The sequence below is a fragment of the Xenopus tropicalis genome, chromosome 4 (genome assembly GCF_000004195.4).
Source record: "Xenopus tropicalis strain Nigerian chromosome 4, UCB_Xtro_10.0, whole genome shotgun sequence".
NCBI lineage: Eukaryota > Metazoa > Chordata > Amphibia > Anura > Pipidae > Xenopus > Xenopus tropicalis.
The window spans coordinates 111,057,202-111,081,088 of NC_030680.2; the positions used below are offsets into that span (position 1 = coordinate 111,057,202).

Here is a 23,887-nt window from a genome sequence, read left to right on the forward strand (position 1 = left end):
CTCCTTTACATCCACATATGCAGTGAGCAAAGTGCAATTAAAGTGGACCCGTCACCCAGACATAAAAAGCTGTATAATAAAAACCCTTTTCAAATTAAACATGAAACCCAAAATAATTTTTTATTACCACATCCATGCCCATTATAAAAGCATTTTAAAATCCCAGCTGTCAATCATATAACGCCTGCCCCGCCTTTATGCCTTAGGCATAGAGGTGGGGCAGACAGTTACTTTCACTTTCAATTCAGAACTTCTTAGATGTTGCTGCACTGCTCACATTCCCCCTCCCTCCGCACCATGTAATTGTGTAACCAGTGCACGGATATGGGCATCAGGTTCCCCCATACTGGCACAGAAACAAGATTTTAGCAGGATACAATGCCTGCTTTGATAACAGTGTCCACAAAATTATTTCTTAAGGTGACAGGTCCGCTTTAAGCAATCGCCATGTTTTCCACAATGCACTGTTTTTTCCTATAATTCCTTGCATCAATAGGTGCAGCAGTGCCTGACTAAGTGGCACCTAGCCCAACTATACAGAAGTGCCAGGAGTGCATTTTTATGCACAATGAAAGTGATATTACATGCAACTCACTGCGGTGATTGACATAAATGAGCTCTTGTGTGTGCAGAGAGATAGGTGGGTATGATTAAGTACTGGAAATACTTGAGTATAAGCCTAGTTTTTCAGCACCCAAAATGTGCTGAAAAAGTCACTCTTGGCTTATACTTCAGTCGGGTGCCATGGGTCCCTCCAGACTAGCACCCACTGTCCCTTGTGTGCAAATTAGGCCACCCACAACCAGACCCTCCAGTGCCCTGGCCCGCTTCGAAATTCATCTTCATCTGCCATCCTCACCAGTCCCATTCTGCACTAGGCATGGCACTTTATATTCTATATAAACTATATATAGTTTTGAAGGATTTTACCTCTTTGTGTTTTAGCTTGGTTGGTGATTGAACTAAGGGGGTAGTAGTCTTAAGCTATCATTGTTGATACCATATGGTTTTTGTTGACCTTCTTCTCCACTTACAGATCTAGTTTACGGTTTTTCTTTTAAATATTTAAAAACATATACCCCACTGATGCCTCATTTAATGTAATTTTATTGGAATTTATTTTGATTATTGAATATTTGATTAGTAGCTGCTGCATTTCCCACCCTAGGCTTATACTCGAGTCAATAAGTTTTTCCAGTTTTCTTAGGTAAAATTAGGTACCTCGGCTTATATTCGGATCAGCTTATACTCGAGTATATATGGTATATATGTTTTTACAATCCTCTGTGTGTGCTTACATTTATTTTGTGTACAAATGCAATAAGAAGGCTTCTTTGTGAGACCTGGGATCACCTCATGTAAATTGTTTTATAAGGAAAAGGTATTTTTGGGCACTGTCTGTTTTGCCCTAAAAGGAAACATTCCCTGCATACTATCTCACATTAAATCAATCATATTTTTAAACCAGTACTCAGGCACTTGACATATTTAGATGCAACATGCTACAATTCATAGCAAATACTATCAATTCATCCATGTTCCAGAATACAAACAAGAAACGAGAAGCACTGGCACAAACAGTGAAACACAATAAATTTCTTGCAACCATAAAAATGACTATCACCTCCTATATTTCAGTTGATAGGATTTTCTATAAATATCAGAGTCCTGTTTTTCTTTGGAAGCAATGAACATTGTACATATACTATATAGGTGTGCAGATGACTCCAGCACACTCACAAACCTTGCCTTTTGGTATACCTAGTTACCACTAGGTTACAGTGCATTGTTTCTTGATTTTTAAGTGATGATTACGTGTGTGACGTAAAAGGCACCTTTGTTCTTGAAGTCTAATTTTAATAGTGGCAGAAATATTTTAAACAGTTAAGCCTAGGCTGACAATGATGAACATGTTAAGCCTTACTGAAAAGAAATAAAAACTGCTGGTTTAAAGGAGAAGGAAAGGAAAAATTTGAAATTAATATATTTGGAAAGGGCAGCAGCCCCTGTCTTGAAACGCTATATTAAAAACTTACCTGCTGCTTCTGGATCGGCGCACAATCCCTCCGAAGATTCGCCCGTGTTTGAAGTTTGGCGCCGACATTTTCAAAATCGATGATGTCACTTCCCCCTCCGCCTTCTCCTAATGCGCATGCGCAGCTTCTGTGACCCCCTGACGTAACGCTGCAGAGTGGCGCGCTCCTCTGTCAGCAGCCCTACATTTCCTACATTTGCTCAGTAAGTTGGGGGAAAGAAGCGCTCAGGAAAGCCCCTCTCCAGGAGGGGCTGGAGAGGGGCTTTCAGTGTCAAATTGATTAATACATGTATTTTATGGATATATGGATAAAAAAAAATTAAATTAAATAATGTTTTATTTGTGCTGGTTTTATGTGGGAGTGTTGGATGGTGGCTGTGGGATGGCTGGGGATGAGGGACTGTGGCTGGGGATGAGGGACTGTGGCTGGGGATGAGGGACTGTGGCTGGGGATGAGGGACTGTGGCTGGGGATGAGGGACTGTGGCTGTGGGACTGTGGCTGTGGGATGGCTGGGGATGAGGGACTGTGGCTGTGGGACAGTGGCTGGGGATGAGGGACTGTGGCTGTGGGACAGTGGCTGGGGATGAGGGACTGTAGCTGTGGGACTGTGGCTATGGGATGAGGGACAGTGGCTGTGGGATGGCTGGGGATGAGGGACTGTGGCTGTGGGACAGTGGCTGGGGATGAGGGACTGTGGCTGTGGGATAGCAGGTATAGTAGGGAGAGATGGTGCCTATAGTAGCAGTGGGGGGGATAATAGCCTCTGGGAAGGGACTGGGGCTGTGGGATAGCAGGTATAGTAGGAAGAGATGATGCCTATAGTAGCAGTAGGGGGATAATATCCTCTTGGAAGGGACTGGGGCTGTGGGATAGCAGGTATAGTAGGGAGAGATGGTGCCTATAGTAGCAGTGGGGGGATAATAGCCTCTGGGAAGGGACTGGGGCTGTGGGATAGCAGGTATAGTAGGAAGAGATGATGCCTATAGTAGCAGTGGGGGGATAATATCCTCTGGGAAGGGACTGGGGCTGTGGGATAGCAGGTATAGTAGGGAGAGATGGTGCCTATAGTAGCAGTGGGGGGATAATAGCCTCTGGGAAGGGACTGGGGCTGTGGGATAGCAGGTATAGTAGGGAGAGATGGTGCCTATAGTAGCAGTGGGGGGATAATAGCCTCTGGGAAGGGACTGGGGCTGTGGGATAGCAGGTATAGTAGGGAGAGATGGTGCCTATAGTAGCAGTGGGGGGATAATAGCCTCTGGGAAGGGACTGTGGCTGTGGGATAGCAGGTATAGTAGGGAGAGATGGTGCCTATAGTAGCAGTGGGGGGATAATAGCCTCTGGGAAGGGACTGGGGCTGTGGGATAGCAGGTATAGTAGGGAGAGATGGTGCCTTTAGTAGCAGTGGGGGGATAATAGCCTCTGGGAAGGGACTGGGGCTGTGGGATAGCAGGTAGCAGCTTTCTGCTCTATCCAAATCGATTTCAGCACAGCAAATGCAGCCAGAGGCACTGTGCAGGACTAGAAAAAACACAGGAGCATTCCGATTGGACAGTAGAGCGAAGTGGGCGGGGCTAAGGGGTAAAAAATTTCTTCAGAGACTGCAGATCTTGAAAGGAAAAAAAAAAAAAAACGGAGCTCTCTGCTCTGCACTGAGCATGTCTGTGTCCTGGACAATCTGTGTTCAGTGAGACAGGAAACTGCACAGGCTAGGAGCAGGTACTGCATTTACTGACAAGACTTTTCCATGTCAGAGCCAGATTAAGCAACAGCACGGTGAGTTCAGGAAATATGTTAAGGACTGTGTTAAGGCTAAATTATTGAGCTCATGTTGTTTTTAGACTTTCCTTCTCCTTTAAGGTAAGGAATTATGTTTGTCATTTTAAGGCAAATCCAGAAATATTAAAACTATTTTGTAAAATAAAGTCAGTTACATATAAGAGCATAGCTTACTGAGACCACAGCAATAACAATGTGTCCATGGAATCCGTTGCACTCAATGCAGGTTTGTTCCCCATTGTAAATACTAAGCCACAGTGACTTCAAAAAAGGTAAACACCTAAGGTAGGTTTTTGTTGTATTATTTGTACTGAATGAGTGTTATAGTGAATACTTACAGTATAAATTTAGGCTTTCTGAGTCATCTGTTTAAAACCACAAGTGTTTAATAGGTGCATGAAGCATGGCAAATGCTGCCAGTTTAGCTGCATGGAGGCAACTTTCTCCCTAATTGTAGGCGTGGTGTGTTAAATCTTTTCTATGCTTTTTTTTTTTGTGCCCAATTCAATCAGTGGGACTGAGCAAGTACAACATCACGTCCGAGTTCATACACAAATAAAATGAGAATGGTGTGATTTGCAAATTATTTAAACCCTGTATTTAACTGAAAATAGTACAAATACAACAAATCAGATGTTGACACTAAGAAATGTTATTGTTTTCCAGAAATAAATTCTTATTTTGAATATAATGCCGGCAACATGATCCAAAAAGTTGGGACAGGGGCATGATACTCACTGTGTTGTATCACCTTTTCTTTTAAGGGAATACTGTCATGAGAAAATATGTCAACACTCATCAGTTAATAGAGCTTTTCCAGCAGAATCCTGCATTGAAATCCATTTTTCAAAGACACAAACAGAATTTTTATATATAATTTTGAAATTTCACATGGGGCTAGCCATGTTTTTCATTTCCCAGGGTGTCACGGCCATGTGATCTGTGCTTTGATAAACTTCAGTCACACTTTATTGCTGAGCTGCAAGTTGGAGTGATATTAACCCCCTCCCTGTACCCCCAGGAGCAGATCAGCAGAACAATGGGAAGGGAGCAAGATAGCAGCTCCCAGTAGAAATCAGAATAGCACTTAATAGTAAGAAATCCAAGTCCAGCTTGGGACTCCTCCAGTTACATGGGAGTAGGGGAAACAATAGGTTACCTGAAAACATCAATGCACCCCCATACCATGATGGATGCTGGCTTTTGAATTGTGCGCTCATAACAAGCTTGGATGATCCTTCTACTCTTTAGCTTGGAGGACACAGCGTCCATGATTTCCAAAAAGAACTTAACATTTTCATTTGTCAGACCACAGGACAGTTATCCACTTTGCCTCAGTCCATCTTAAATGAGCTTGGGCCAAAAGAAGGTGGCAGAATTTCTGGATCATGTTTATATATTGTTTTGTTTTTGCATGCTAGAGATTTACCATGCATTTTGTATGCAGCAGAGAACTGTGTTCACAGACAGTGGTTTTTGGAAATATTTCACACAATGATTTCCACTACAGAATCACCAAATCTGTTTTTAATGCATTGCTGTCAGATTGCTCAAAGGTCAGTGATATTCATTACTGGCTTTCGGCATTGTCCCCTGCATACAGAGATTTGTCCAGTTCTCCAAATCTTTTAATTATATTATGTACTGTCTATGATGAAATCCCCTTTGGGATCTGTTCTTTTTATGCAAATTAGTGATATGCTTCAAAAGGGTTTAAGTATTACGCAACTTTTAGAGTCTTTTGTTGTCCCTGCCCCAACTATATTTGAAACATGTTGCTGGCATCAAATTCAAAATAAGGTAATATTTTTTTCAGAAAACAATAAAATGATTGAGTTTCAACATTTGATACATTGTCTTTGTACTGTTTGCAATTAAATAAAGGGTTTAAATGATTTGCAATCCACTTACATTTCAATTTACATTTTATAGAGTCCCATTTTTTTGGGAAACACGGTTGCACTAATAATTTGTATGCATATAAATATTTTCTGTAAGTGCTACTGCTAAAACGCGTGCGTGTCCACAAGCATGGAACAGAATGCGCCATCTCCACCCACATCCATATTTAAAGGAAAACTGTACCCCCAGAATGAATATGTAGGGACCCATAGGTAGAGTCCCTATGGCTTTAATTCCCTACTGCCTATTTCTATCACTGTTGTTGGGCAAAGTCCCATGTATCTAGTTTGCTATACCTTATGCCAGTGCTGTCCAACTTCTATGGTGCCGAGGGCCGGAATTTCTCTAGCATACATGGTGGAGGGCCGCTAATGGAAGCCAGTTTTGACCACTCCCCTTTTTGAAACCACACCCACTTCAAACCACACCTATTTTATCACAATGGCGGTAGCGCAACAAAATCCCAAATGCTTGGTCCTTACTGTGGGGATATCAACCATCATTCATATGTGAAAGAATTATGTCATATTAAGATATACCCTTAAATTCCATATGCCTTCTCCTCCCCTGTGGATAGCAGAGCAACCCCCAGTACATAATTACACACCTTAGGAACCATTTAATGGCTATTTCCAACTGCTAACAAACTCCCACAACAAACCCCTGCCAGGTTCACCTCCCACAAGCAGCATAGGGCAAGCAGAGTATGGCACACAAAGGCAGCATTCTGCCTGTCCTATGCGGTCTGTGTGTGCCATACTCTGCCTTCCCTATGCTGCTTCTGTGTGCCATACTCTGCCTGCCCTACCCTGCCTGTGTGTGCCATACTCTGCCTGCCCTACCCTTCCTGTGTGTGCCATACCCTCCCTGACCTATGCTGCCTGTGTGTGCCATACTATACCTGCCCTATGCTGGCTGTATGTGCCATACCCTCCCTGACCTATGCTGCCTGTGTGTGCCATACCCTCCCTGACCTATGCTGCCTGTGTGTGCCATACCCTCCCTGACCTATACTGCCTGTGTGTGCCATACTATACCTGCCCTATGCTGGCTGTATGTGCCATACTCTGCCTACAGTACCTATGTCTGAGGTGTGAAGAAGTGAACAATGGGAGTGATTACAGCCTGAGCCTGAGGTGTGAACACTGCAGGGGGTGAACAATGCAGGTATTAAAAGGTGTGAAAAACACAGGGGATTACATTTTTAAACAATACAGAGGGATTACAGCCTGAATCTGAGGTGAGAACCATGCAGGGGGCCAGTTAATCTCAGTACTGATACCATTTAATGCTTACTCAAAGGTAAACCATCAAAGCAGCCAGACAGGTGGGGGGCCACACAGAGGCGGGCCGCCAGTTGGACAGCACTGCCTTATGCCTTATTGGCTTAGTTAGGATGACCACTCCCCTTGCAGACTAATAAAGTGTCTAGCAAGGAGGGGTGGCTTCCTCTTTGGCTGCCTTCTGACTCTCAGGGAACAACTCCATTGAGCCTGGGATCAGAATAGGCCCCAGTAAAGCCACCTGCCCTAGAGTAGCCCCTTGGTGCTCTAGTGAAAGTCGGGGACAGGGCCCCGTGAATGAGGAGAAGTTAGTGGTAGGATAGATCCTGTCATAGCACGCTTTAGATAGTGTGATATAGTTAGGGCTATCTAGTAAGAGCAGTATTGGCTCCAACATAGGAGAAAGTAAGGGTTCAGCTTACCCAGGCTCTGTTTGCCTTGCTGTAGGGACCGCAGTTCAGACACAGGTATCAGGCAGTATCTACCCCTGATCCACCGTTGGCTGTAGGGATCCGGTCCAGTAAAGGGTGATCATCCTTAGGATTTCTGCTTGTTCCACATCTGCCTCCATTGTGGTGTTACTCTGCTTCTACCTATAACAACTGCCACTAAATGCTGTGTTATCTACCTCAACTATTTGTGAGTATAACCCTGTTTCAACCTTGTCTGTGACAATAAACGTTCTACGGTTATTCAGCAAAGAACCTTCTGCCGTCCTAATTACTACCTCTACACCATACAGCATCAGGGAGTTGTAGTTCAACAACATCCTCATCTCCAAAATAGCTCCTATAGGCCATCTCCTACTTAGAGGAGGCCCATCCTGGGAAAGGGGGATCACATGTAACACATGCTCTACTAAATACTAGCCTGGATTAACCCCTAAACGGCCAAACAGGTGTTACAAATACTTAACCAACAGATTGTATTATGTTAAGTGATTTAGTAAAGAATATCAACAAACTGGATTATATATAAATAAATATTGCCCTTTCACATCCTTTCCCTTGACCAACCATTTATTAATGGGCTGTGTTCACCCTCAGCGATCACATGACCAGAAATAATGCAGCTCTAACTGTAACAGGAAGAAGTGTGGGAGCAAAAGACAGAACTCGGTTCGTTAATTGGCTGATGTGGCCTGGTGCTATAAGGCAAAAGTTACACTATTACTGGATCCCCTTGCTTGAGACCCGAAACAAAGTAACAAGTCTGACTCCTGGTCAGCAGGATAGCTGCTAGGCTGATTTGGAAACAATTGTAACAACACACACAGCTCCTGGGTCCAGCTGCTGGCTTACAAACAGAGTAACAAATCTGTAACTCGTTGGCAGCACAAAAGCTGCTAGGCAAACATTTTGAAACTATTGTGACTACTCACAGCTCAGCTCCCAGGTAATGCTGAAAGTTTGCAAAGGTACTAGCTGTGTGAGAGATTTGATTAAACTGGCAAAGGGGAGTGCACGCAGGGGGTTTAAGAAACCTATGCCTGACTCTGATAGGCTGTATGGCCAGTGCATGTTAACTCATTCCTCACCAGCCAGCCAACAACTCACCCTGCAATCCTAACACCTGGTATGTATGTGTGCCTTGGCTTGTTTGTGTGCACTGTGAATCCTATGATCCTAGGAGGCAGCCCTTAATTTTTAAAATGGCAATTTTCTATTTAGGAGTACCTTACAGCACATACTACTAAAAAAGTATATTTTTATGAAAATGGTTTACTTAGATGAAGCAGCATTTTACATATGAGCTAGTTTATGCAATATATTTTTTATAGAGATCTATATTGTTTGGGGGTAAAGTTTTCCTTTAGATAAATGATAACCAGACGACGGATTTCATCCTATTTATCCTGACAAACCCAATAAATGTAATGTACTTTGGTTTCCTTATATTTAGGGAAGTTTAGTTCAATTATAAACAGGAACTTGATTCATTAGAAGACACCAGCCAAAGACTGGAGAATCCTTCCTACAAAAAAACAAGAAATCCATGAACAATACATTCATAAGATTCATAAATTTATGTTTTCCTAGACACAGAAAAACACGTGGACAGAATATACAGTAGCTTGCATATTCAAAGTTGTCATTAATCGCAAACCCCAATCCCCCCAATACCAAAATCTCTAAAAGCAAGTGCCTACAAGTAATTATGCTCCTGTGAAGTTTGAAATATGGACTGCAGGATGTTCAGGCAATATCATCTGACAAGCACTGATACAAGCACCTTCAGGAGACTATCAGAGGTGAATGAAGGGCAATTTAGCTACTGCCACCCAAGCTACTAAACGTCAAGGGCTGCAAACTCTTTGGGTAGAATTCACAAAAATTGTAAAAGGAAAATGCAAAAATGTCATATAAAAATGTGGCCAACTAATTCACACACCAGTTTTCCATCATTTTTGCACCTCTACCGCCAATTTTCAAAAAATGTTGTGAAAAACTGGGTGTGGCTATTGTGTACAACCTTTTTAAGAATTAGTCATACCTACAACATTCTTAGACATTTTTTATGCCAAAGTTTCTCTGCCATTACAAAAAACCTCCATAATTTTTCAGACATAATATAGCGTTATTGTATACACCAATGAATAATCATAAATATTAATACAAATAAATATAACTTGGTTTCTTAAAATGTGCCACATAACCTGCATATATATCGGTTATCCAGAAAGGTCTGAATTCTGGAAAAGTCATCTCTGACTCCATTTTAATCAAATAATTCACATTTTTAAAAATGACTTGTGACTTTAAACTAAGATGCAAAAAATTAAAAAAGCAAACAATCCTGTTGGGTTTATTTAATATTTGATTGACTTTTTTAGTATACTTAAGATATGAAGATCTCTAATTTGGAAAGACCCCTTATCTGAAAAACCCCAGGCCTGAAGAATTCTGGATAACAGGTCCCATACATACGTGTGTGTGTGTGTGCACACTATAACTATATATATCATTGATTGTGCCCCTGTCTATACAATTACTGTATTGTTATTGTTTTTGAGAGCAAATTGAGAGCAAATAACTAGAATTACTCATCTGGCTTTGACAATGATTTTAATACTGGTATCACCTAGCATGTTTTCATGTTTTTAGGTCAGTTACTTTCTTTTTAAAACTTACAATGACAACACTTGCGAAGCTTTAGATTCACCTTAGAATTGGTATGAACCACTACCGAATATTGGATAATATGAAATGTACAGCATGGTCTTCATATATAACCTTTAACTAAAACATTAAAGTTGAAGTGTATTTAATAAAGCAACAGACATTAACTAGTTTTGGATTTCCCCCTGTTGTAGGGTACAATTTAACCAGATCCCAAGGTCTCCCGATGAGTTCCTGTGTTTGTGTTTAAGCTCCCGTCTCTTTTGAAGCTTTGCCAAATCTCTGGCGTTAATGACACAAGCAGGAAATAATAAGGCAGAGTGCAGCTGTGTATTATTCTGGATTTAGCTGTGAAAATATCACACAGAAGCTTTGCAGATTCACTGCAAAGTTGTGCAAGTACTTGGGACCCAGATCACAATGTTTCAGATACAAAGCATGTTTAATTTTGGTGCACTTCAGAAAAAAAAACATGCTAGAAGAGCGATAATAATAGTTCCTGCTCTAACACTAGAAAATGATACACGTGAAAGATAAGTTAGTGCATCCATCATTATCACAACACTGAGGAAGAATATACTAGTTGGAGCAGCAGGAAGCAAAGTATTTTTTATGCAAATCTTTTTCTAAAGCATAGCTTGGATATGTGTTGTTCAAATGATAATGTATTGATAAACTCGCTTTGATAGGAGTCTCACTAGCTGCCACCTTCCACTGTGTGACAAACAGGCAAACATTTTAAAATCATGACTAAGATGTGTGCTGAAGACAAACAGCTAATGCGTAAATGGAATAACTTTGGGATAAAATGGCAGGCCCTTTATTTATATGACAAAGTATTAGTAGGATAGAGCATAGTATTTTTAAGGTTACCCCATGTGGCAGTGAAGGGTACCAGAGAAACACCATTGAATGTGGTAAATCAACCTTATACCTGCATTGTGAATTAAACGAAGTGATAAGGAGGAGGCTGATTAACTATATAACAGATACGTTTATTAGGATGGATGATTTTGTATGAGGCTGTACATATGAGGTAAAGGAGAGAGTAGAAACAATATTTGTGGAAATAGGGTTTATTCTAGAAAAGAGTAGGAGAATTTGGTTTTAGCTATGTTAAATTTGCAGCAGCAAAAGGACATATATAAAAGGAAGCAGCAATTAGGCATTTAGGACATAACAAATGGATAGAAAGAATAGGACAGAAAAAGTTAGTATTAACAAAAGTGCTTTTCAGAATATTCATCATATTAGTGAAGATACAGAAAAAACATGCCTTTGGGGGCCCATAAGTCATGCTAGAATGAGATAGAAAAGAATAATAAGATGGGTATGAATGATAAACTCCTGACATTTTTTTTAAAAAGGAAATTAGTACTTGCCCACTCCTCAATCTGCACATCCATGTCCCCTTTCTAAGTAAACAAATATGCACTGTAAAAATCTGAACAATTAGGAGGTATGGTACTGTACTCCTAAATTAAGCTAAATTTTAATAGAAAGTCCTAGGTTACATAGTTTGCATTCCAAACACTTTTAAAAAGTTTCTTACGGGGGCGCATGCGCGCACGCATCCAAGATGGCCGCATAACAACCTAGCTCCGCAGTGAAGCTCCGACTAATCCCCAAAAACAGCTACCCACAGCCACAAAAAGTACTAGCTGGGGAAACGATTAGCCGGCGGAAACCTCACCCAACATGGGGAAACGCGGTAATCCACAACAAAAAGACTCAATGGACCGCTACACGGTAAAGACTGCATCCACAGCAATGGCGGACCAAGGCCTACCAAAAGACGCGACGCAATCCTCACAAGATAACGCAGCGCAACCGTCATCCCCACAACAGTCACAGTAGATATACTGGAGACACAACTTGCACGGCTGCACGACAAGCTCAAATCTACCATTAAAGACTCTATTGCGGAGTCTACCAAAGAACTATGGGAACGAGTACAAAACCTCGACGACCGCACAGAGCACCTGGAGACTACGGCCGAGGAGATCACGCAGCACCTCTCTATACTACAGGAAGAGAATAGAACCCTCAAAGAGGAAATTCTGCAATTGAAATACCAGCAGGAGGACATTGAAAACAGAGAGCGCAGGCAAAATCTTAGGATCCGAGGGATCCCAGAAGAGGTGGGCCCTCAAGACCTAAACGCATACCTGCTCTCCCTATTACGATCTCTTGTCCCAGAACTAGCACCCGAAGAATGGCGCTTAGATAGAGCACACCGCTCACTCTCCACAAAGGCTACCAGCCTAAAACAGCCTAGGGACGTGATGCTCCGACTGCACTACTTTACCGCAAAAGACAAGGTAATAATGGCCACCCGAAACCAACACAATATCTCTCACAAGGGATCCAACCTACAAATCTTCAATGACTTATCCCCAACCACCCTAGCCAAAAGGAGGGTTCTCAAACCGATCACCACTACACTCCGGGAACACCGAATCCCTTACCGCTGGGGGTTCCCGTTCCGTCTAACGGCAATCCACAATGGCACCCAATACTCCATCAGAGACCCGGCCGAAGGCACAACCCTACTAAAAAGACTGGGCCTAAAAAATCGTCCCACATCACCTAGAGCTCCCAGACCTGCATCCGCCCGCCCAACCGAGTGGACACAAGACATACCACCTCGCCAGACCTCACCATGGTCCTCCAGCAGCTCCGCAAAAGGATCTCCGTCCCCGAAAGCACAAAGACAGACCTGAAAAATTGGGGAATCCCCAGTACCACCACCCGATCCACAGGTAACCGCCGAACAGAGACGCAAACTAAGGAGCTCTCTGTCGGACGACATGGAACTACAACTCACTACCATCGGATGCCTACCCATGCTACCCCACAAAAAGGGACGGCACTCCCTTTACCAGGAGCCCAATGGAAAAACACCCAAGCTCCACTGATCCTTCTTTTACAAAGTTATGTAACATTATTTTTCTGGTTTATGCTTGTTCCTGAAAATATGTTCTATCCACAGAAACCGGGAGTCCTTAACATACCTAAAAAAAATGGGAAAGCCCACAATAGCTATTGCCTAATGTTAGATCATGGTTAAAATAGTAACGCTAAATGTAAAGGGTCTAAACAGCGTGGTGAAAAGATATCTGCTCTTTAAAGAGGCGCATAGGCTCAAAGCTGATATATTACTGATACAAGAGACACATTTCCGGGCCTCTGACTCTCCCAAACTGATCTCCCCACAATACCCGACCTCATACTTAGCATCTGCTGATACCAAAAAAGCGGGAGTAGCAATATTAATCCATAAAAATTGTCCAATCCAAATCCATAAAACTCATGCAGACCCGAAAGGACGTTATATAATCCTTCAAGGGCAAATTCACACCAGAGATATTATTATAACATGCATCTATGCCCCAAACACAAAGCAGATATCTTTTCTAAACAAAGTTTTACGTAAAATACAAACCCAACCGAACATGCTTCTATTGATTGGAGGGGACTATAACCTGATATACTCGTTATCTATGGACCGCACAGGGAGACCAATAGGAGGAGAGCGAGAAAGGAGCTCCAAACAGTTCAGACAAATCATACGGTCAAATAGACTATATGATACATGGCGAATATGTCATCCATCAGAAAAAACGTATACTTTCTGCTCTCACCCTCATGGATCCCAACAAAGGTTAGATTATATACTGGTAAACCATGAAGCGCTGACATTGCTGAAGCAGGCAGCCATACATCAGATTACCTGGTCCGACCATGCCCCAGCAGAAGTCACTTTAAATATCTTACCCACCCCTTATAAACCACATCAATGGAGACTCAATGAGTCCCTCCTAACCAACCAACAAACGAGATCACAAATAGAGACGGGTCTCACAGATTTCTATACTAGAAACAAAAATTCGGTACCATCACCATTCACAGTTTGGGAGGCACACAAAGCCTGGGTAAGGGGCGAGCTGATAGCGATAGCCACTAACCTAAAAAAGAATAATATGCAGCACCGAACTACCCTAACCCAACAGCTGAAAGAAGCTGAACACAAATACAACCAAAAACCCACCATAACCAGACTGGCAGCAATCACTTCGCTAAGGACACAACTAAAGGATTTATCCATTAGACAAGCAGAAAAGGCAATAACCTACACGCGCCAAAGGTACTATGAGTACGGCAATAAGGCACATACCCTTCTCGCACGCAAACTACGTGATCAGCAGACACAAAGAGCCATCCTAGCCATACGTAACAAACAGGGAGCCACAGTACACACTAGAGACCAGATAACGGAAGTATTCCGAGACTATTACAATACCCTGTATAACCTGCCATCACACTCACCTAAAACTTCGCAAACCATGAAACAATCAGTACAACATTTTCTTAATTCAACTACTCTCCCTAAGTTCCCTAAAGAGGCACTGTTACATCTTAATGAACCAATAACCGATGAGGAACTCAAACAGACACTCAAATTTATCCCAAATAAAAAGGCCCCCGGCCCAGATGGCCTAACCTACCTGTACTATAAAACATTCTACAACACCCTAAGCCCCCACCTCCTAGAAATACTAAATCTGACACTACAGGGGACAGCACTGCCTGGCTCAATGCTATTCTCACATATCACCCTAATCCTAAAAGAGGGGAAGGACCCCCAGTCTTGCTCGAGCTACCGACCAATCACGCTACTTAACACAGATATCAAAATACTCAGCAAAATATTAGCTAACCGACTAACTAACTATATGCCCAATCTGATAGACCAAGACCAAGTAGGCTTTATAACAGGAAGGCAGGCAGGAGACAACACAAGAAAAGTAATAGACTTGATTGACATAGCCAACACAGCCAAAACCCCACTCTTAGCCCTAAGTCTAGACGCCGAAAAGGCCTTCGATCGCTTGAATTGGACATATATGAACGCAATACTAGATCTGATGGATCTTAGGGGCCCTTTCCGCACAGCGGTATCAGCATTATACTCAGGCCCCACCGCAGCAGTAAAAATTGAGGGACAACTGTCCCAACCCATAAAAATAGCCAATGGGACCAGGCAGGGCTGCCCCCTATCGCCCTTGATATACGCCCTCACAATAGAGCCACTAGCAGCGGTAATCAGAGAATCGCCAGATATAGTAGGAATCCCACACAAAGGAAGAGAATATAAAATATCCCTCTTCGCAGACGATGTACTACTGACCTTAACTCGACCCTTAACATCCCTCCCAAACCTACACGCAGCCCTAGACACCTACAGCAAATTATCTAACTATAAAGTCAACCAGGACAAATCAGAGGCACTCCCAATTAACCTACCCAAAGCACAGGTAAAGCTACTCAAACTTAATTTTAATTATAAGTGGAAGGAAAATTACATAAGATACCTCGGAATACATCTTACACCCAACTACACCTCACTATATAAGGAAAATTTCCCCCTGCCGAGACTTCTTTACCACTTCGAGACACTACCGGTAAAAGTCCCCCCTCCCGTACTTAAAATGATACAGAAAAAGATAACAAAGTTTATCTGGGGCTCTAAAAAACATAGAATTTCCCACAAAATCCTAAGCACCCCCATCTCATGTGGGGGCCTGGGTGCTCCAGACATACATAAATACTATTTGGCATCTCACCTAAGACAAGCTGCAGCATGGTCGGACAGGGTACACTGCGGGAAGTGGGTGACTATAGAAAATGACACTGTGCAACCATATACCATTCCCTCGCTACTATGGAACACCACCATACCCCCAGAAATTAACGAAAAGCTTCTGAATTCCATAAAAATGACTCTCACCATATGGAAGCAAGCAAAATCCCACCACAATTTTATACAAAAGCCATACAGGCTAACCCCAATATTCGGAAATCCAAGCTTCCCTCCAGGAGTGGCACAACAGTATGCCAAACCTTGGAAACATATTGGCCTAACACAACTTAGGGATTTCTATGATGGTCTAACCCATAAAATATACTCTTTCCAAGATCTCCAGAGAAAATTCGGCCTTACTAATAGCTTATCCTATCAATACCTCCAGATCCATCACTTTGTCCAACAACTAGGGGGAACTCAACTATCATTAGAGCGATCACTATTTGACTCAATTGTTGCCACGCGAACCTCCAGAAGGGGTCTCATATCCAGCATATACTGCTCTCTTACTATCCCTCAAGAGAAAGATTTTGCTAAACATAGCTACATGCTTAAATGGGAACACACAATAGGAAAAGAACTGTCATTTACTGAATGGAGCAAAATATGGGACAACCTCAGAAAAACCTCAGCCTGTGTTACACACAAAGAAACAAATTACAAAATTCTAATGCATTGGTACATGACCCCAGTAAGGCTGCATACTATATACCCAAATTCACCATCCACATGCTGGAGACAATGTGGAGAGGAGGGAACAACAGAGCATATATTCTGGGGATGCCCAGCCATAAGAGAATATTGGACACAGGTATCGACTCTATTGGAATCACTACTAGGTGGAAACTTGCAACTAGACCCTCTGACATTCCTATTGGGCTCACCATTCCCAAAAACCAAAAACCATCTGCAAAAACTAGCCAATCTAATATTGACGGCAGCAAAGAGGCTGATTGCTCGACATTGGAAAAAGACAACCCCCCCGACAAGCACGGAACTGGAAAACGCAATTTGGGACATACGCCGTATGGAATATATAGCAGCCCTACACCAATCCCGAACACTATTTTTTAATAAAATCTGGCAACCATGGGACTTACTACACCCACTAATTGGGCAAACAGACACCTCAGACCCCCCAGCTTGAACGGAGAAATGACCACAAAGGCTCACATGAAAAAGAGCGACCCAAAAGAGAAAAAGACAAAAAAAAAAAAAAAGTAAGGACCCCCGGACTCCTCTCATTAACTTAAATACGTGATACCCGATATATCATACATTGATAATGTGGATGTTATGTTAAGTTTACTTTTAATCCCTACTGTTCCTCCCTTTCCTTACTCCCTCCCTCCTCTCCCTTCTCTTGGCCCCCCCCCTTTTCCCTATTCCCTCTTCTCTCCCCCCCCCTCCCCCCACACCTGATGAACCTCCCCCCCTCCCCTGTTTTACAACAAAGCAATTTATGAGAAATGTAACTATAAGCATAACCTGTTCTCAAAAAATAAAACACAAATAAAGAGTTAAAAAAAAAAAAAAAAAAGTTTCTTACACCAGAAAAAAATGTATTTTGTAAAATGTAAAGTTTTCACTATCTTCTGTATCTCAGGAACAGAATTGGTGGGCTGCTTCTTCCTCTTAAAATCTGATATATTTTATACATTTCCTAACAGTGCAAGCTTCCTGAGCATTACTAACGTCTCTGACAGAACAACTGTTACAATAGCTATTTACTGACATTCCTCTGATGCTACTGAGACATCAACTAATACAGAAACCTAGAAAACTGTAACAGTTGGCAATATAGTTCAATAAGCTGCTACTGGAACACCAAAATGGTGGAAAATGAAGTCTGTGTTTGGAAGTAGATTAAGATTAAAGTAGAAAACATGAAAATACCATAAAAAAGCCAACAGCAAAAGTTGTATTGGCCAAAGAAGGGATCCCTGGGATATCACCCGGTAGAGGTCAGAGCTAAGGAAGGGAAATCTTCAGTCAATTTAGTGAGGAGAAGAATGTACATCCAAAGTAAAAAAAGAGAACTTAAACTTTAGAGGGATATGGTTAGAATGCTGTATTTTATATACTGTGAGAATATATTTATATACTTTGAATATATGAAAGGCCCGTAGTGGCTCAGGCTGGTAAAGAAGCCTAAAATATTAGGTGTACCATTTTAAGCTTTAGATCTCCTTTAAATGCAGAAAACATATGTAGCCTGTAGGAAACCTCTATAACAATATGTCCTGTACTAAAGGGGTATAACTTAATAGGGCAGGACAACCCCTTTTAAACATAAAATGAATATTAAAAAATTGTGCTTGTATAAACCAACAGGAGAACCTGATCTTGCTTTTAATTTCAGATTTTTAGAAATATGAAGAACCATGCATATTTTATTATAAAAATAAAAGGCAAAAAGTTTGTTCATATTGTGGCAGCAAATTACTCAAATTGTGTAATAGCATAAAACTGCCTAAAATTTAATGTAGACAGCAAAATGTCCTGTCTGTCATTGCCCCTTAAACATTAAAAAGAACCCATTATAGGATTATTTTTCCATCAATATGTATTTACGCAAGCTTACTTACAATAAAGTTAAATTCAATTATATAGAAGAAAAACAGTGAACAAAATGGTGTTCTGTATTTTAGAGCTCTGGTTAACGGGTTTTCAAATAACAGATCACATAACTGCATATGCAAAGAACTTTTACATCCAAAAAGAAGAGTTTTATGGCCCAATAAAGAGCACAGAGAAGAATAACAAGGCAAAGAGAAAGGATTATAGTTATTAAGAAAGGCTAAGAAAGGTTGAAGAAGTAATGTCTTTGGTTGAATATAACGTTATAAATAGAGAACCTTCTGCCAGAAAATATTTTTAAAAGACATTAAGGCATACACATTTTTAGGCAAAGAAATCTGAGTAATCCTCAGCCTGAAGAAGCAGCACAGGGAGATAAAATACATTTCAAGAACGGGATGGATGGCTTTAAAGTTGATGATCAATATAAGCTTACTGCCATTCATACACAATGCAATGTTGCTCCAGAAATTGTCATACTGAAAATGAACAGTTCTTATTCTACATTCAGGCAAAATGGAGACGGATTTAAAAAATAAAAATGTGTATATATATATATATATATATATATATATATATATATATATATATATACATATATATATATATATATACATATATATATATATACATATATACACAGGGCTGTGGAGTCGGAGGCAATTTTGGGTCCCTGGAGTCGGCAAAAAATGAACCGACTCCGACTCCTACTAAATTTAAATGGGAATAAAAAAAAAAATAAAGCAAGTTTAAATGTCCCAATTCACAAACAGTCATAATTAATTACTTCTCTGCTATAAGAATAAAGCCCAATGCACGCAGTGCATAAACGAAAACGTTGAGTGACCATGAAGCATGCTTTTCTTGACTGTATGCTTCACTAAATGGGACGTAACGCACAGTTAAGGTGCGGCAGCTCCACTGCGTCGTGTTCCTCTGTTACAGGGAACACAATGCCCACTGTGAACCTAGCCTAACTCTCACTGATAACTAATTAAGTAAAAAAAATTAGCAGGACTAGAAATACTTGTATACGTGAAGGGAATGGATAGTCAATAGTTTAAGACTGAAGCTTTAAAACATTTGAAAAACTGCTGCAATTCAGCTGTAATGTTAGCTTAAACTTTAAACATGACTATGGGATTCTAGGGTTTAGTATAGATAAAATTGTCTATCAGTTTATTATCAGTTCAGTTGTGTTTTAAGTGCCCCTGCCCCCCTGCCCCTTCCTGGATGTATAAAATACATTAGCATATTAAAAACAGAGGAGTCGGAGAATTTATCTACCGACTCCACAGCCCTGTATATATATATATATATTATATATATACACACACACACACACACATCAGGAGAGAGCCAGCACTAACGTCAATCGGGTCACAATAGCCTGGGTGCAGGTCCAGATGAAGAATTAGATACAGCAGCGAAGAGATCCGCACTCACAGGACAAAGTTTTTTTGAAAAAGGCTAGTGATATAGCCGAAACGTTAGTCTTCTCAATAAACACCATATTAATTCTATAAGTCCTGTGAGTACGGATCTCTTCGCTGCCATATATATTATATTAAAAAAGCATCACTGTTTGTACTTTTCAGCCATCTACAGAGACATCAGCCTTCTGAGAACTTGATCGGAGTGATTTTTTTCACACTCGGGGCAAACCTAACCACTTTATTTTTATTTTCACACCTTTTTTGCCAGGGGTATAATTGACTTCCAAAAAAGGAGAATGCAAGTCAAAATTTAAAAAGCATACTGCCCAATAGTCCTCCTATTGTTTAGTAAAAACGCCACACTTTTGGCTCACCTAATCAAATATTTACTCAGTCACACTTACTTCACATTTTCTAGAACAGGCAGTCATCTCTAAAAAGGTATTCTCCCTTCCTTTCCCTCCTTGCTTCATGCTGCACATGTTTCATTCCCTCACCCCCCCCTCCCCTCTGCCAAATCCGCTTCTGATTGGCTGGTGGGCATGTGTAGCTCAGAACAGCAGACAGGACCTTAACCTTTCATTGTCCTTTAAACCTCCGTTATCGTATACATATGTAATTTTGCTGAGGCCATGACAATATTGTTATACACATGACTAAGCTGCAAATGCCTACCTTGTTCCTCAAGTTGCTTCCTTAAAAATACAGGGACAAATCATAGGCAGTGAGCATGGCATTTCTATTTGTAATTATTCTATTGCTAACTAACAGTACCAGTAACTTTCTGCAACAATGCAAATTTTGCTAAAGGACAAGGAAAGTCGAGAAACACGGGAAGTGCACATTTTCAAGGCATCCCCCAGGACTCAAATTGCTACCCTGTAGTGCTGGACAGGACCTTGCTGGTCCTTGTAGCTTTTTTAAGATACTTTAAGAAAGTGTAGTACAATGAGATGCGGAGGGAACAGTACTACTACTACTGCACGCACCACCTACTTCACATCTTAGGGCTCTGGCACACGGGGGAGATTAGTCGCCCGCAATAAAACTCCCTGTTCGCGGGCGACTAATCTCCCCGAGTTGCCTACCCCTGCCATCCCACCGGCGAACATGTAAGACTCGCGAGTCTTTTTCGGCGATTCCCTGAAATTGCCCCGCCGCGTCTGCCATCCCGCCGGCGACTTACATGTTCGCCGGTGGGATGGCAGGGGTAGGCGACTCGGGGAGATTAGTCGCCCGCGAACAGGGAGTTTTATCGCGGGCGACTAATCTCCCCCGTGTGCCAGAGCCCTTAGATGCTGGTCGTGTGCAGAGGAGTTGAGCCTGAACCTCACTGCTGACAATCCAGGAAGCTGCACTCAATTAGCTGCAGCATTAAATATCATGCACTTGCATGTGATGTTCTTTCACTCAAGAAACTGTAGTTATTTTAAAATACTGCCCTAAGATAAGTCTCAAGTAGCGAAAAGAGAAGAGAGGTCCAACAGTCAAAATGTGAGATTAGAGCTCACCACAGAAAAAAATTGCCTACTTTCAATTCATTCCTATGGGATTTTTAGAAGAGTCTTTATCAAATTGTGAACTCTAACTTTCACCTATTCGTAAATACATTTCTAACAAATCCCAAAGGAATGAATCGAAAGTGAATGGTGAATTTTTCTGTGGTGAGATCTAACCTCACAATTTGATAAATCTGCTCCTAAATGTGTGCCTTACAGAGAGAAACAGGAAGGTAATATGAGCATTACCTTGTAATTCTGAGGTATGCCCCTGTAAGAACCCAAAGTGTCAAATGCTATGCTTATACTGCAATGGTTAAGTTTTAAGTTTAGCTACGAAGATACTGAGTGGCAATTCTTGTAGAAGGTGAATATTGTACTATATGTTGGTTGTTTATAAATATATGTGTTAATAATAACAACAACAATAAAAAAATAAGAGATAATAGAAGGTATGGATGTACAAAAAAAGGTTTCAAACAGGAGACAGAAATGAGTTTAGATGTTGTAGAAAATTGGTGGTCTGTAAAGAACCTAATTAAATGGAGGCAATGCAAGCCTTATATGATAAGCACTTCATACAATACTTTTTTTGTAGTTTCTTTCTGTTAATGCAAACGGATTTCTAACCTTTACTTAAATACATCACTCTCAAAAAAACTGGTGCAATTTTAAGTCCTACTCTAACATTCAGTGCATTAATAGATATATCTAAACATACTCTGCTGCTTCTAATTCTACTGAAAAAGGAAAAAATTGTTTCACACCATAAGTCTTGCAATAACCACAAACCACAAACACACTCCTCTTCGTTTAAGAAGCTAGCAGGCAAGGTCTGGTTGGACAGTGAGCATTGATGACTGTCATATGGTACTAACATCCAAGTTATGGCCTTTTGAAAAATAAAGCCAGTGTTTTACTATTGCTGTAAACAATTTCAACCACAGGAAATATATCAAGCAATAATAACATGCAGAAAATTCTAGCAAAATATAAGTAGGCCTGATTTATCAGGCAAGGCTTGTAATTAAGGGTTTTAACACCAAACAGTACTCATATATTTACCTTCATTTTCAGAGGATGGACACTCGACTTTAATCACCAGATCAAAAGTTCTTTCGGGCTTTTCCCTAAAACAGGAGCAAACAGACACTTAGAAGACAGAAAATTTCAAAAGAAGTTATTGCTACAAATCAGTAGTATAAGAAAGTTCAGCTGTTCTAGGGCCCCTTCAAACTGGGAAAGTGTGTGTTTTAACACTTTTGTGTTTTGCCTATGGCCCCCATAGGTGACGCCACAGGTGCATGCACGTTGTGTTCAGTTCAACACTTGCAGCTGCACAGCAGTTAAAAACAAAGACCCACCATCTGTACTTTTGCTGCCACCCACAAACTGTTGTCCAGCATAACAGCACCAAAGGACGCACAGAATATGGGACGCACAGAATATGGGACGCACATTGCCTGGCCCCATGTCTGTAGTAGTTATTCAGACTGTATAGTTATTCAGTCTTTGCATCTGCAATCATTTAAAAAAAAAAAAAAAAAAGGGGGGGGGTTTAGTTACAAGTTTATTAAAAAGAAAAAAAAAAGCTTAACTACCATACCACATCAAGGTAAAGCCCACATCATATTTTTTAAATAGCAGGCACCACCGAGCTTTGTTGCATTATATTGGCCAAAGCATCTCATAGGCTTATCCTCCTGCCAAATATTCCTACTCCACATTCTAACAAAGAAATGTACAAATGTTGCACACAAAGTGGCAAATTTATCGAAATGTGAGTTTAGAGCTTACCGTAATATATAAAAATTCACCCACAATCTACTCATTCCTATGGCATTTTAAGAAGCATATTTATCAACCGGTGAACTTTAACTTTTACCCATTGATAAATACACTTCTAAATAACCCATACGAATGAATAGAATGTGTGTACGTTTTTGATAAATCTGCCCCTTGATGTATTAGGGCGAAGACACACGGGGCGGTTAGTCGCCACAACTTTTTAATAAGTCCGTCATGGCGACTAATTGCAGCGACTTTCCAACTAATCGCCCAGTGTGTCATTGCCCTTATAAGCTTTAATTTATATACCACCAATATGGACCTGCTACAATGCAGCTTACAATTGAAGTAAACTATCACAATCATACAACACACCTATTCGGGTCAATTTCATCAGAAACCAAATAATCAGCATGTATGTTTCTGAAGCATGTGCACAGGGGGCATATACAAACTCAATGCATAAAGTAACCAGGTTGAAATCAGTAGCCCTACACAAATCACGTTACCATCTTTCTTGTGTCAGCAACCATTTGCTCTTTGCTTGCTAAAATGTATTTGTATAACATACCCGCTAAGGCCACATTTTTTTAAACAATTTTTATGGTTTAGGTATAACATGCAGAGGTTACCAAAGCAGTTACAATGAAACATCTCACATGTAACTTTAGCACAGATTTTCCATAGCTGTATGATAATCTCTACGTTGGTTCAGTATTCCTTACAAAGGTTGGAAGACATTCCTAACACTATTAGTTTATAAAGTATACACATAAATTCTTTTTATTATAATTTATTTGCATAGCACTGACAAGTTCAC

General features: G+C 40.9%; 1 protein-coding gene across 8 annotated transcripts in view; it reads right to left on the minus strand.

The window, feature by feature from the left end:
• Nucleotides 1–23,887, minus strand: part of dennd1b (DENN/MADD domain containing 1B) — a 123,832-nt gene that overhangs the window by 94,222 nt on the left and 5,723 nt on the right. For all 8 annotated transcript variants that reach the window (XM_031901031.1, XM_012962506.3, XM_012962504.3 and 5 more), the window contains one exon: nucleotides 22,345–22,409. In XM_031901031.1, coding sequence (XP_031756891.1) covers nucleotides 22,345–22,350 — 6 coding nt within the window. In that variant the 5' untranslated portion in view covers nucleotides 22,351–22,409. The remainder of the gene's footprint in view (nucleotides 1–22,344; nucleotides 22,410–23,887) is intronic.